This window comes from Penicillium longicatenatum (assembly GCF_028827895.1).
Source record: "Penicillium longicatenatum strain IBT 33135 chromosome Unknown contig_11_segment0_segment0, whole genome shotgun sequence".
Classification (NCBI taxonomy): Eukaryota; Fungi; Ascomycota; class Eurotiomycetes; order Eurotiales; family Aspergillaceae; genus Penicillium; species Penicillium longicatenatum.
In genome coordinates, this window is record NW_026643117.1 from 1,381,427 (window position 1) to 1,393,084 (window position 11,658).

At 46.1% G+C, this 11,658-nt stretch overlaps 3 protein-coding genes across 3 annotated transcripts; 1 reads left to right on the forward strand and 2 right to left on the reverse strand.

Moving 5' to 3' along the window:
- Positions 1 to 845: 845 nt before the first annotated feature.
- Positions 846 to 1,350, reverse strand: N7484_000513 (uncharacterized protein; the record flags this gene model as incomplete). Its single annotated transcript, XM_057110934.1, has 2 exons — positions 846 to 1,222; positions 1,284 to 1,350. 2 exons carry the CDS (start codon positions 1,348 to 1,350, stop codon positions 846 to 848), a joined length of 444 nt encoding a protein of 147 aa, XP_056978160.1.
- Positions 1,351 to 2,418: 1,068 nt separating this feature from the next.
- Positions 2,419 to 3,498, forward strand: N7484_000514 (uncharacterized protein; the record flags this gene model as incomplete). Its single annotated transcript, XM_057110935.1, has 1 exon — positions 2,419 to 3,498. The coding sequence occupies one exon, from the start codon at positions 2,419 to 2,421 to the stop codon at positions 3,496 to 3,498; it is 1,080 nt and encodes a 359-aa protein (XP_056978161.1).
- A 1,828-nt stretch (positions 3,499 to 5,326) lies between these two features.
- Positions 5,327 to 7,277, reverse strand: N7484_000515 (uncharacterized protein; the record flags this gene model as incomplete). Its single annotated transcript, XM_057110936.1, has 4 exons — positions 5,327 to 6,658; positions 6,719 to 6,731; positions 6,787 to 6,886; positions 6,995 to 7,277. 4 exons carry the CDS (start codon positions 7,275 to 7,277, stop codon positions 5,327 to 5,329), a joined length of 1,728 nt encoding a protein of 575 aa, XP_056978162.1.
- Positions 7,278 to 11,658: the final 4,381 nt, after the last annotated feature.

An 11,658-nucleotide genomic window follows, 5' to 3' on the forward strand; every position in this document is an offset into this window, starting at 1 on the left:
GAATGCGCTCGACTGTGCGAGCAAAAAATAGGCCCTGATCATCCGCACACCATGTCCTCCAAGTCTACTTTGAACGAATGGCGTGGAAAGGCTGATTCCACATCTTCATCTTCCCAGCTCACTAAAGCGCCCACTGAAAGCATTGAGGTCCAAATTTTGTCGAGTCCCTGAGATAATTCCAAGCGAGTGTCCAAGCCTGGCGGACACCATAGGCGCACAATCCTCTCTCGCCTATTCGGCAGAAATTAGCGCTCTTCTTTTTTCATTGCTCTGTAGTGAAGCGTTGCTTGGTGATACTGTTTCTCTTTTGTTACACAGTTATATAGTTTAATACAAGTTCCATTATGATTTTAACACCCGTCTTTTAATTGCGTGGGTCCTTCTGCCGTGTCCTTGGATTAGGCCAAAGAGCATATGAAGTCTCCACTGTCAACGATACGCACCCGCATCGATGAAACAGTAACTTGGTTTATCCACGTCTTAATTATAGCCTATCATATGCAGTCCAGCTAATTTCATGTCTGTCTACTGCAACGAATGCGTGCTTTCGTGATTTCTTCCGGGCCCACCGTTATCGGATCCCAGGCAAGACCGAGCTTCACGCATAACCAAATAAAGTTCCCAGTCCAATCTAACTCGTACCAGTCCATTCCATTTCGATAATCTCTTGGAAATGCGTGATGGAAGTTGTGACTACCTTCTCCATTGGCCAGCAAAGCGACAAGTGGCACAATCGTTGCAGTCCATCGATGGGAGTACGGCTGGCTACCCGCCTATGGCATATGCGAGATCGAGTTCACGAGAAACGTGGAATGGTGGTAAAATGCAATCCGAAAGACGGCGCCCTATAAGAAACCGGCCTTCCAGTCATCCCAGCCTAAATACGCGATTGCAGTCGGAAGTACATCGCAACCTAGAATCGCGAGGATTACGTAGTAACGCTGCTGCCAGATGACCACCGGGTCCCTTTTCAGGTCTGAAACATCGACCTTGCCCCATTTTGTTGTATTCAACGCAAGCAACCAGCCGATATGTGAAAACCAAAATCCCCAACGGGCGTCGTAAGGATCCTGGTCTGTGTCTGTATAACGGTGGTGGGCACGGTGGTGTTGCACCCACCACATAATGGACCATTGACACTGTGCCGCTCCTAGAGCTGCGAGGAAATACCGGAGGACAGGGTGCGCGCGATAGGACCTATGGGACCATAAGCGATGGTAGCCTAAAGAAGAGTCAGTACACGAGCTTTGGTTAGCTTTAAGAATTCTCTCCTCAACACTCACCGGCAGTGATACTGAATCCTCCCGTAATATGAAGGATAACCGTTATCAGCAGTGTATTTCGTTTCATCGCAACGTGGGGCACGAGAAAGCAACACACAAACGGATACACTACCAGAAAGAAAAAATGAAAGACATCAAGATTTTTCCAGTACCATCGGAGTTCACAACCTCAAGTAAACTCATTGACGGCCCACTCAATGGACTTGGCCGTCATGGTGTCTTCTCTAGCTAATGGGGAATAAGGCTGTTCAATGGAAAAAGACAGAAGATTTTTCCTTGGGGACATATTATCCACATTATCATTTGAGAAGCCCCTTGCATATCTGATGGGAGAAAGACCGGCGGGGTGAAAGGACAACCCCTAAATATCCATCCTAATCGACTAGTTACACAAATTTTATCTTGGCGGGGATTTGGGCAATTTCCATGGGAGTGCAAGGCATTGAGACTGGGACTTGAAAAGACCTACAGGCTAGAAGTGTGTATCATACGATGGTAATGTTGATTGGGTGGTCAATTTATGACGGGAAGATGGGGGCAATCTATAGAGGAGGGCTACATGTGATAGAGCTAGCATGTTGTATTTGATTGATGTAGATTGCTTAGGCCGCTCATCCTAGGCCCGGCTCAGTCTCAGTGAGCAAATCAAGGCGCTTAGATCAGGATCAGTAAGTAGACTAAACTGCTCAGATAAGTACCAGGTGATGTTCAGTGAGCAGATCAATACATTTATTTAATACTCACTGATTGAATCAGGGCGCTCAGGGGGCCGCTATGTCTCGTCACCCTTTGCCCTGGACAACAGTCAGGTATCATTGGGTCCCCGCATCAGTGCTATATGACTAATGATATGGTGTAACTCCAGGGGTCCCAGGGCATCCTATAGGATGCAGCGTCCTTCCCCTCAAGTGCTTAGGTAGAAGCAACATTTGGACTCAGAACATTCTACTCTTCCACATATCCTTGGTCCCGAAGTCTAATTTCCGACCTCCGACATACTAAGTTCTTCACCTAAAGAAGGCCCTATTAAGAACGACTCCTCTACTTGATTCATCTAACATTCCGGGCCTGTCTTAACAGAAGGCAATTTATTTTCATAGCCCTCGCGCCCGTGGTTTCCCCGCTGGCTGTCATTATGGCATCAATAGCAAAACGTGCTCAGGAGATTTGGCCTGATCTTCCCAAAACTCCCATTACGCTGGACGATTCCACTCGGGAGCTTTACAACCGGGCTATTAATGAACCAACATCCCTGACTGATGAAGAACGAAGAGTTATCACCCGCCGCCCGACAGGCCCTGAAGAAGACCAGCTATGTCGAGATGCCTGCGGAATGACGTTCTCGGAATTGGCCAGAAAATGTATCGACCAAAAAGACAAGGTTCGATACCAGGAAGCAAAAATACTGTTGACAGGGCCCGCTGTTTCGCAGACTGCACATGAACTAAATTTCTCAGCACGCCTAGGTAAGGCCGACCGCGAACTATGGAGAAATGCATACAACGCTGCTTGGAGTGAAGATATGAAAACTGCCCGAGCCAATGCTCAGGCGATTACGGAACCAGTCAGAGCCGATTACTATGCAGCAAGAGAATCCCACAATTCTGACGATTGGAGGAACATTTCATACGCGATGAAAATACCATGGCAAGAATACGTGATCAGTGACCCCGCAAATACAGTCTTTGGATTTGTTTTCTTTGTCCCGAATGCCATCGGAAGCCAATGGCCACTATTCAAAGAGCAAATTGAAACCGCTACTCGCCATGGCTTGAACTGTCATCTCCCACCAATTAGAAAAGAAGATCTTCCCAAATTCACCCTTCATTGGATAGAGGAAGATGTCGCAGATATGGAGAACACCTTCGTCTCTAAAAGAGGAAACGGAGAACTCCCAAAAGGTCTGCGCATGGACTGCTTTCTATATGTTGACGAAGAGTCGCTGCGGTCGCATAGCGTGGAGAGACCATTCATTTGGCTATGGGAACCAGAAAACGCTATTAGTAAAGAGTTGGGACCTCTTAAGGTAGATATCAAGCACATTGTGCCGTTGCTTTTCGCCCGCCTCACACAAAGAGATCTGCCGGAAGAGCAGAGACGCAAACCCTACCGAAAACCATCTGATTTTGCAACGCTTCATCAGATTGCTCAGTACAAGGATCCTACAAACCAAAGGATAGATGGAATCTGGCCTGCACCCGCTAGAATTATGTGATTATTCACGATTGCACATTTGTTTCCAATGAGGTTCAAGCCATTTGTCAGGTAACATTATTCTCCAATGCAAACATAGTACTGCCCACTACCGTGGATGTGGATTTTGTGCTCGTTGCCGTCGTAGTTGATGTGTTCGATACTCCCACGCAGATGTAATATTCAGGCCACAATCCAGAACAGTCAGCCCGGAGCAATCCTTTGCTAGCTCATCGCTTTTCAAACCAACTTGAGCCTCTCGAGCCATTTGGATAGTAGCAAAAAGCAAGGGCTGAAGCAGAAATTCCCTTTGAGGATAGGAGAATCGAAGAAGAAAGAAGATCAAAAAGAGAGGAGGCTTTTACAGTCAGGAACTCCGGATTGGGGTAACCTTGATCAGTGTTGAAGCTTTCCATCTCGACAGGCTAGGTGAGAACGATCTCTATCATTACCCCGCTATCTTTTCCTTTTCTTCTCACTATATCTTCATCCTTCTGATACCTCACGAATTAGGGGGTTCTGATGAGCTACAGAAGCTTTATTGGACGCCCAAGTCTTCACCTTCTTCAGGTTACCACCACTGTGCATGTTGATGGTATTCCGACCAAGATGCCAACTCTTTGACTACCACCTTCTTTCGAATCAAGTTCCCAGAAAATTCTGGATGTGCAACTCTGATGGCAAATTGGATTTTGACACAGCACGCATTTTGTTCACGCGAAAACGCGGTGACAAGACGTACGTGAAGCCGGTGGAAGTACTCAATGATAATACCGTTCATGGAGGTCGGATTTCAATACGACTTGCAAGAAGCCAAATCGGAATTTATCACGGTCCCACTCACACACACCTCGCCGTTCCTTTTAATCTCCTTATCTCCTTAGGGATGCATCTTGCGAGTCGCGCCGATTCCATGCAGAGCCTTAGGTGACGCAACAGAAGGCACGGACCAGCATCGTCAGAGCCGATGCAGAGGATTTGAACCATTCTATGCTTAGCCTCTTGAATGCTTTCACGCTAAGCCTCAATCCGGATATTCGCTTTAGGTGGGCTGCTCGCTGAAACCCAATTGTATGTGTTCTTTGGTCAAGTCGATATGGCCACACATGTCGATGACTACTTGAGGGTCTTCTGTAAGGAAGAACCCTTTGCAAAGGAGGTAGAGGCGATCAAGCGATATCATCGAGTTCCTCAGGACATGTGACAGGAAGGCGCAGAAATGGTGGCATGGATCCTGTGTGGCAAAGACAAGAACCGAGATTATTCTTTCCCCGAGTATGTCAGATGAACACCTTTCAAAATTGTCTGTGCTAACTAGCCACTATAGCCGCCTAGCAATCTCGCAAAACAGACACGAGATTTACTTGACGCTCGCCTGCAATAACTCGAACGAGTCCGACCCTAAATGAGAACTTGATCAACGCGGCAACTCACGACTCAAGCCAAGATGATTATGACAACGGCTTGGTCGACATCTTTGCTACAGGACAAAGTTCGCTGAGCTCTGATGGGAAGAAGGATACCAAGGAGAGTGACTAGTGGACGCTTTTGAATTATATCTAGTACACAAATATCAAGAAACCACCAGGAACCCTGAAAAGGGGTATCGATGTCTGAAATGGTACTAATAAAATCCGGGCTCTGTTTCATCCATCATACCTCGTCAGACCGAAATATTGAATGAAAGGCTCCAGTGTATTGAAATGCTTTAGTATGAAAATCACAATGGTATCTTTTACATATATTCATGAAGGAGCGACCTCACTCCACGCGAACCATTTAATATATAGTCAAATAATCAAGCATGCTGTTTTTTCTTTTCAAACTCTGTATGCTGGCACCAACACTGCTTATAGAGTTTGTCTACCCCGAGTCTCAATAGGGAGAAGGACCATAGCCACAAAAGCAGCAAGCATCAAACCACCCGAAGCATAGATCGGAGCATTCGCATTTGAGCTGCTAGCAAAGATGGCAACCAATGGCGCACAAAGACCAGCGATACGGTTCAAACAGCTGGAGATACCGGAGCCAGTACCGCGGTTTGGAGCAGGGAACACCTCCGGTGTGTAGGCGTACAAAACACCGTACATGATATTCTGGAAGAAAGCCTCGAGACAAGTACAGACGAGCTGGACATTCGAGGTAGACGAGACAGTGAAACAGAATAGTAAGACACCAGTGATGACAGTGGCGATAGCCATGGTGCCCTTCCGACCAACATACTTAATCTCGACGGTGTAGCAGGCCAGGAGGGAACCCGGCACACCAACGATAGAGGTAATAGCGTAGTTGCGGTAGGTAATGTAAGAGGAATTCGTTTCACCACCAGTCTGGGAGAGGTATTGAGGCAAGAAGGCGTTGAAAAGCGGGTATCCCATACCGATGGTAGTCCAACAGAACCAGAGGAGAGCGGTAGTGAATCCCAGACGCTTGTTCGAGAATAGAGGCGCAATGCGCTCCATAGAGAACTTAGAGAAAAACCGCTTGACGATCTCTCCAACAGCAAGTTTCTCCTCTTCCTTCGTCTCAGCGATTCCACCAATCTCATTAAGGATCTCATTGGTCAACCATGTCTTCGCCTTATTCTCATAAGCGATTCCATGAACAGACGCAACAGCCTCCTCCTGACGACCACGCGAAAGCAAGAACTTAGGCGACTCGTACAGGTGGAAGAAAAAGAAACGGGCAATCCACATGCACATGGTGATAGCACCGAGGGTGAGGACGAGATAGCGCCAGCCCATATTCTTTTCCTTTGTACATCCCTCTGCGCTAGCGCAGCTGTAAGTCGGGATGAAAGCCCAAGCGAGCAAACTGGAGATAAGCTGGCCGATTGGCCACCAGACACTCAGCATTGTCAACATGTTTCCAGAGACGCAGGGTAAGAACTCTAGGAATAGGGCGCCGTCCACAGGCAGGTTTCCGCCAACGCCGAGACCGAGACAGGCGTATAAGGCGGAGGTGCCGATCCAATTTGGACCTCCACCTGCTGCTAGACCGAATGCAGCGGCTAGGAAGAGGGTGGTGTTGAATGCTAGACGGCGGCCGACGATGTCGGAGATGACACCCCAGAATGAAGCGCCGATGCATAGACCTAGGAACAGGGCGCAGGTGCTGAAACGAACCCATGATGTGTCGATGCCAAACTCATACGCAATTGGTGTCAATGTCAAGGCAACTCCCTATAATTTAAGGATTAGTTCTCAAATCCATATGCTTCCATATTGCTTCAATGCTCTTACCTGGAGCCAGAGGCTAAAAATATGTTAGTTGACCATATCTGACACGAAAGGGAAGGGCCATAGCTTACTTATCTGCCAACCATCCGAATCCACAAAGGAAGAACAATTTCCACTGATATCGGCCCATGCCAATATCCTGAAGAGCCCGGTTGATGACCTTTGCTTTGCCTAAAAGCCATCGTATTAGATTAGAAGATTGCGGAGGGAAAGGAACCCCCATAATGATAAAGTGGCGTTGAGAAACTGCAATATCTGGGACAGAAATGGAGCACATACGATCATACAAAGAGTCGTGACCCGAAGTCGAGGTCTCCGCATCGATCTCTGCACGGAGAAGCTCAATAGTCAGGTAGCTAGTATCCGGCAAAGACCCAGCGGAACCATTCTCCGAAGACGAAGCTCGTTCCAAAGACTTGCTGGCAACGGAATCATCGACTTTTTCCTCCTTTTCAGGAGGTGGGGCTCCATTGGGGTAAGCTGGGGCTTCGGATAAGGGAATCACAACTCCAGGGAAGTTCTGACGATCCTTCTTGAACGGGTTAAACTTTTCAAATCCCATATTGACGGTAATGGGTGAAGTCGCTTGGGGTTCCTAGTATGGGTTCCGGTAGTCGCAACGGGGTTGGGATTTGTCGCTATCTGGATCGTCGGGCAAGACTACAAGATGGTGCAAAGGATAGTGCGCAAAAGGGCTGTGGCTGCAATCGAAGGGTATTTTGCACGGGGATGGGCTGGAGATGCTGCAGTCGTGAACTTTGATCGTATGTGGTCGTAATACGTTGCAATTCGAAAGTGGGGGGTCGTAGTTGTCGCTTGCTAGAGCAAGGGGTATAAAAGGTAGGAATGTGTGTGCTCTGATTCGTTGATTGAACCAAATCTTTTCTTTCTTAAGACTTTGTAAATGCAAAGATCAGGCAATATAGACCTGGAAGGAAGGGTTCGATAGCTGATAGCTATGTCGACCCTTTGGGGAAGTGGAGAAGGGAAGGTGGAGGTGGAGGAAAACAAAAGAAAAGAAGAACGAAAACGGTGGGATTGATGAGACTATATAGAGTCCTACCACCATTGTATTTCTGAACAATATCCTTCTTTTCTCCTTCATTTTTTTTTTCTGGAAAATTACGACATGGCCGGTACAGAATGCGACGACGCAGTATTGGCCAGGGCGTACGGGAGGGTCCAGTCTTGTCTGAAAGAGGCAAAGTCTGCCAGACTTCGGCTTCGGCCGCCCCCACCCGGTATCAACATTACGTAAAATTACCATACGCTTCCCCGGCCCCCAGACTCTAGCTGGGGTTGCGCGCAGATCAAGGGGGAGCATACGCGGTTTTTCTTGTAGAGATCAAGATTGCCTTGCAAGATTCGATAAAGTAAAAGAGAGGACAAGGTTAGACTGAAATGTACAACGTGAGAGGCTCCCGCACTAGGCAAGGTTTGACCGGACGATCAAATCTTGTGGCGCGGAGTGGCTGCTGGATCCGGGCCGCATTAAGCCATTCGGGATGAAAGCCATTCAGCCTCGAATCGGACCGCATTCATCTAGTGAAGTATTACGCAAAAGTCCAGCACGATAGTCTTACGCATAATTGCCTGAACGTAAATACATTGATAATGTGTCGTGTCACTATCTGTAGAATCCCCGAGATCTTATCATATTCAACTCGGTACTGAACGCCGGTTGCCGTGTCCTGCTACTCCGGCCGAAGCACGATAACTTTCCAAGGTTGGCGGGATAACTTTGCCTGAAACAGAAAAGTCTACCATTTCCACGTGCCGAACAGACGTCATCTCCGTGTGGTAAAGACTTTTGACTCTCCTTTTTCCATACTTTCGACCCTGAACGATCTGCTTATACACAATGATCACATAACCTTGTGACTTGTGACCTCCAGGTTCAATTCTATGTTTTACTGGCGGTTCGCCTACTCTACCACTAATTAAAGGCAAAAGTTTGTGCAAAAAATCTTGCACTGCGTCCAAGTCTTAAGTCTTGGCATGGGCGTATCCCTTCCGCATTCAGGCGCCCTCATTGGACCCATGGACGCGCTACTAACTCAACAAATCAAAATCCCTGCTTACAATACAATACCGTCGCACCGCGCCCTGACCATGCGGCGTTGGGAGGCGCCGCCACACACCTCTCTTGTCACGACTTCTTCGATGTGACCGTAACTCACACCGATTCACGTAATGATAATGCTAGGGGCGATAATGGTTATCCTCGGCAATACGTCCGGCCTTCGGCAGAGCCCGTCCCCTTGCGCAAATGGCCATACAGGATACTGCTCGCGTGTCCAGTGGTACAGGAAATCAATTTATAAAAATTCAAGCCGAAGGATTCGAGCCGGACTCGAAAATTTTCACTCGTGCATTAGCTTCCATGAGGCGAATAAACACATCCTTGCTTCTTGGCGTGGCTCGGGCCTGGGCTTTAAGTATTAATCCAATCAGTTGGCCGAGCTCTATTTTGATCAATATGCGCATTTGTATCTTTCCATCGGCGTACACCTCGAAATTTTCCCCCTTAGGAAGGAGAGAAATAATGCGCGATGAGTCGCATTATATTACCTCCTTTTGGAATGATAGGCTTGGCACTAAAATTGTATGTGGGGAACTAGTAATGCCCAGGCATTGATAGGATTGGACGATTGCTGAGAGTTCTCTTTTTCTCCACACTCCCCGCTGCCGGGCTTTATCCTGTTTTTGCGACTTGGGGAAGCCGAGGGACGCATTGATGAGAGAAGTTCGTGATGAATGCTATACCAACATCAATTGATCTGCGTTGTCATGCAATACAAAAAAAATAGTAACTATCCACCCAGCCGTCCAGCCTTACGGTTAGATGCCAACGTAGAGATGCACGTAGCTCAAATGCAGAATTATGCATTTATTTGATGCTACATACGCACTTAGCAACCCAGCCCATAGGTTTGATTTACAAGATAACGAGAAGTTTGCTCTCACGCCCGAAGCCGCACTGACTCGGCTCGCTGAATAATAGTCTTGATCAGCCTTACCATTTCCAAGGCTTGACTAAATGTGCACTATATGACTACTGGGCTTTTAACCTGGATGCCCTTGTTGCCAGCATTTTTTGCGTGTTGTGTAGCTACAGCTCCCTAAGCACTCCTATTTCCTCCAGAATAGCAAGCTTCTGAACGGAATTTTGGCTTCCAAGGCTATATGATATTTTAAAGTGGACGGCTCAGTATGCTGGAGTTGCTGCAGCCCATGATGTTCATGATATTGCGGTGCCAAACGATGACTATAAGATCACTAATCTGTTCAAAGCTGTGAAGAATGGAGCATTAAGAGCCTGAATTGAGGATGAACGATACGGTGACTACGTACGCAAACCTTCTCTCAAGTGCCATCTTCACATCTTATCAACAGATTACTATGCATATTAATGGATATATGATACTATCTAGACCAAAATACCCGCACATTTACAAGCCCAGAAGCTGGGATTACAGCTGGCTCAGATAGCTAACTTATGATTGTCAATTCCTATGCCCAAGTCCAAGCCAACTTTCCTTCAAAGTGTAAACAAAGGATTTTTTTAGTCGAGTTTGAACATTTCATTCAAGGAAGTTGAATTAACATTCTGATGAATAAACGAATATGGGTGCGGCCTGGTATCAGACAAAATCAATGACATTGTACATGCCGAAATTCATGAAGAGGCAGCTCATCCTGAATCGTATAGCACAGATGCAAGACTATCCCCATCCATGACAAATTCAGACTACGGAGCTCTAAACAGCCCCGATTTTGACCATTGAAAGGCTGATATATGCTCCTTTTAGCAGGTTTCAAATGACTTTCCGTGGGAAAGACGAATAAAATGCATTTTTCAATGGGACAGATTCCATTCTCCGATGACAATAACACTGGCGTTTGATGAAAGTCATTGGCTCTCCACTTCGCGCTTTCCCGGTCTCCAAATCTGACATGTAAAGATTTGGGACATACTGAGTTCGAATATGTGCTTGAACCTGAGCCAAGTCTGCGTCCGATTTGAAAAAACGCAGGAGACGATGGCACACGGCCTCATCGATGGGTTTGAAAGCAACGATATGGTTAAATGGATTTAGTGGCAAACAGCAAGCTATGGCTATTTTTCCACATGCTGGAGGCGTTTAATCCGGCGTGTGTATTTCATAATATCATAAGACTAATGATTGAAATGGTTCTTTTAGTACTATGATTGGCTGAACATCGGAGCTGAAGGTATTGCAGTATATACCCACTCCCGTTCTCATAGTCAAGGGCATAGAGACTGGAGATCGAGGACCTGTTCTAAAAATTGATTAGGTGCTCCATTTTTGACCGAGACCGTTATTGTTTTAGCGAATTATGATGAGATTTTGACAGAATACCAAAATAAATAATGGAATACAGTAGATCTTTAGTCACTGCTATAGTGACCTATCTAGGCTGCCGTAGCTTCAGGAACACTATTTTGTCTAATCTATTCTTCTATATTACTATAACCTATACTATGAAATTTAGTCTATGAGCTTATATATAAGCATATAAGCTTATTATTTAGCTAGTTCTCTATTTAAATTATATATAAAGAGTGGTTATGGTGAGCACCTGGTTTATGAGGTGGTGAAGTGATATGATTTATATATATATCCCCCCCATCTATGGAGTATATTAACCGCTTCTAAAATTACCATTTAATATAAGGTCTTACTACCCTAAATATAAGCTTAATTAGGGTAATATAGTATAATAAGCTTATATTAAGCTAGATTACATATAATTACTATTTATATGGTGAAAGTATAGAAAAAAGGTGTCTTCTATATATATACAGACGGGATTAGACGTAATTAAACAGAAAAGCTTGGCAAAAGATATGTCAAATCAGGCCAGAATCAGGCAAAAGTCAGGCAGCCAGGCAAAAATGGGTTTATGGGTACCCATAT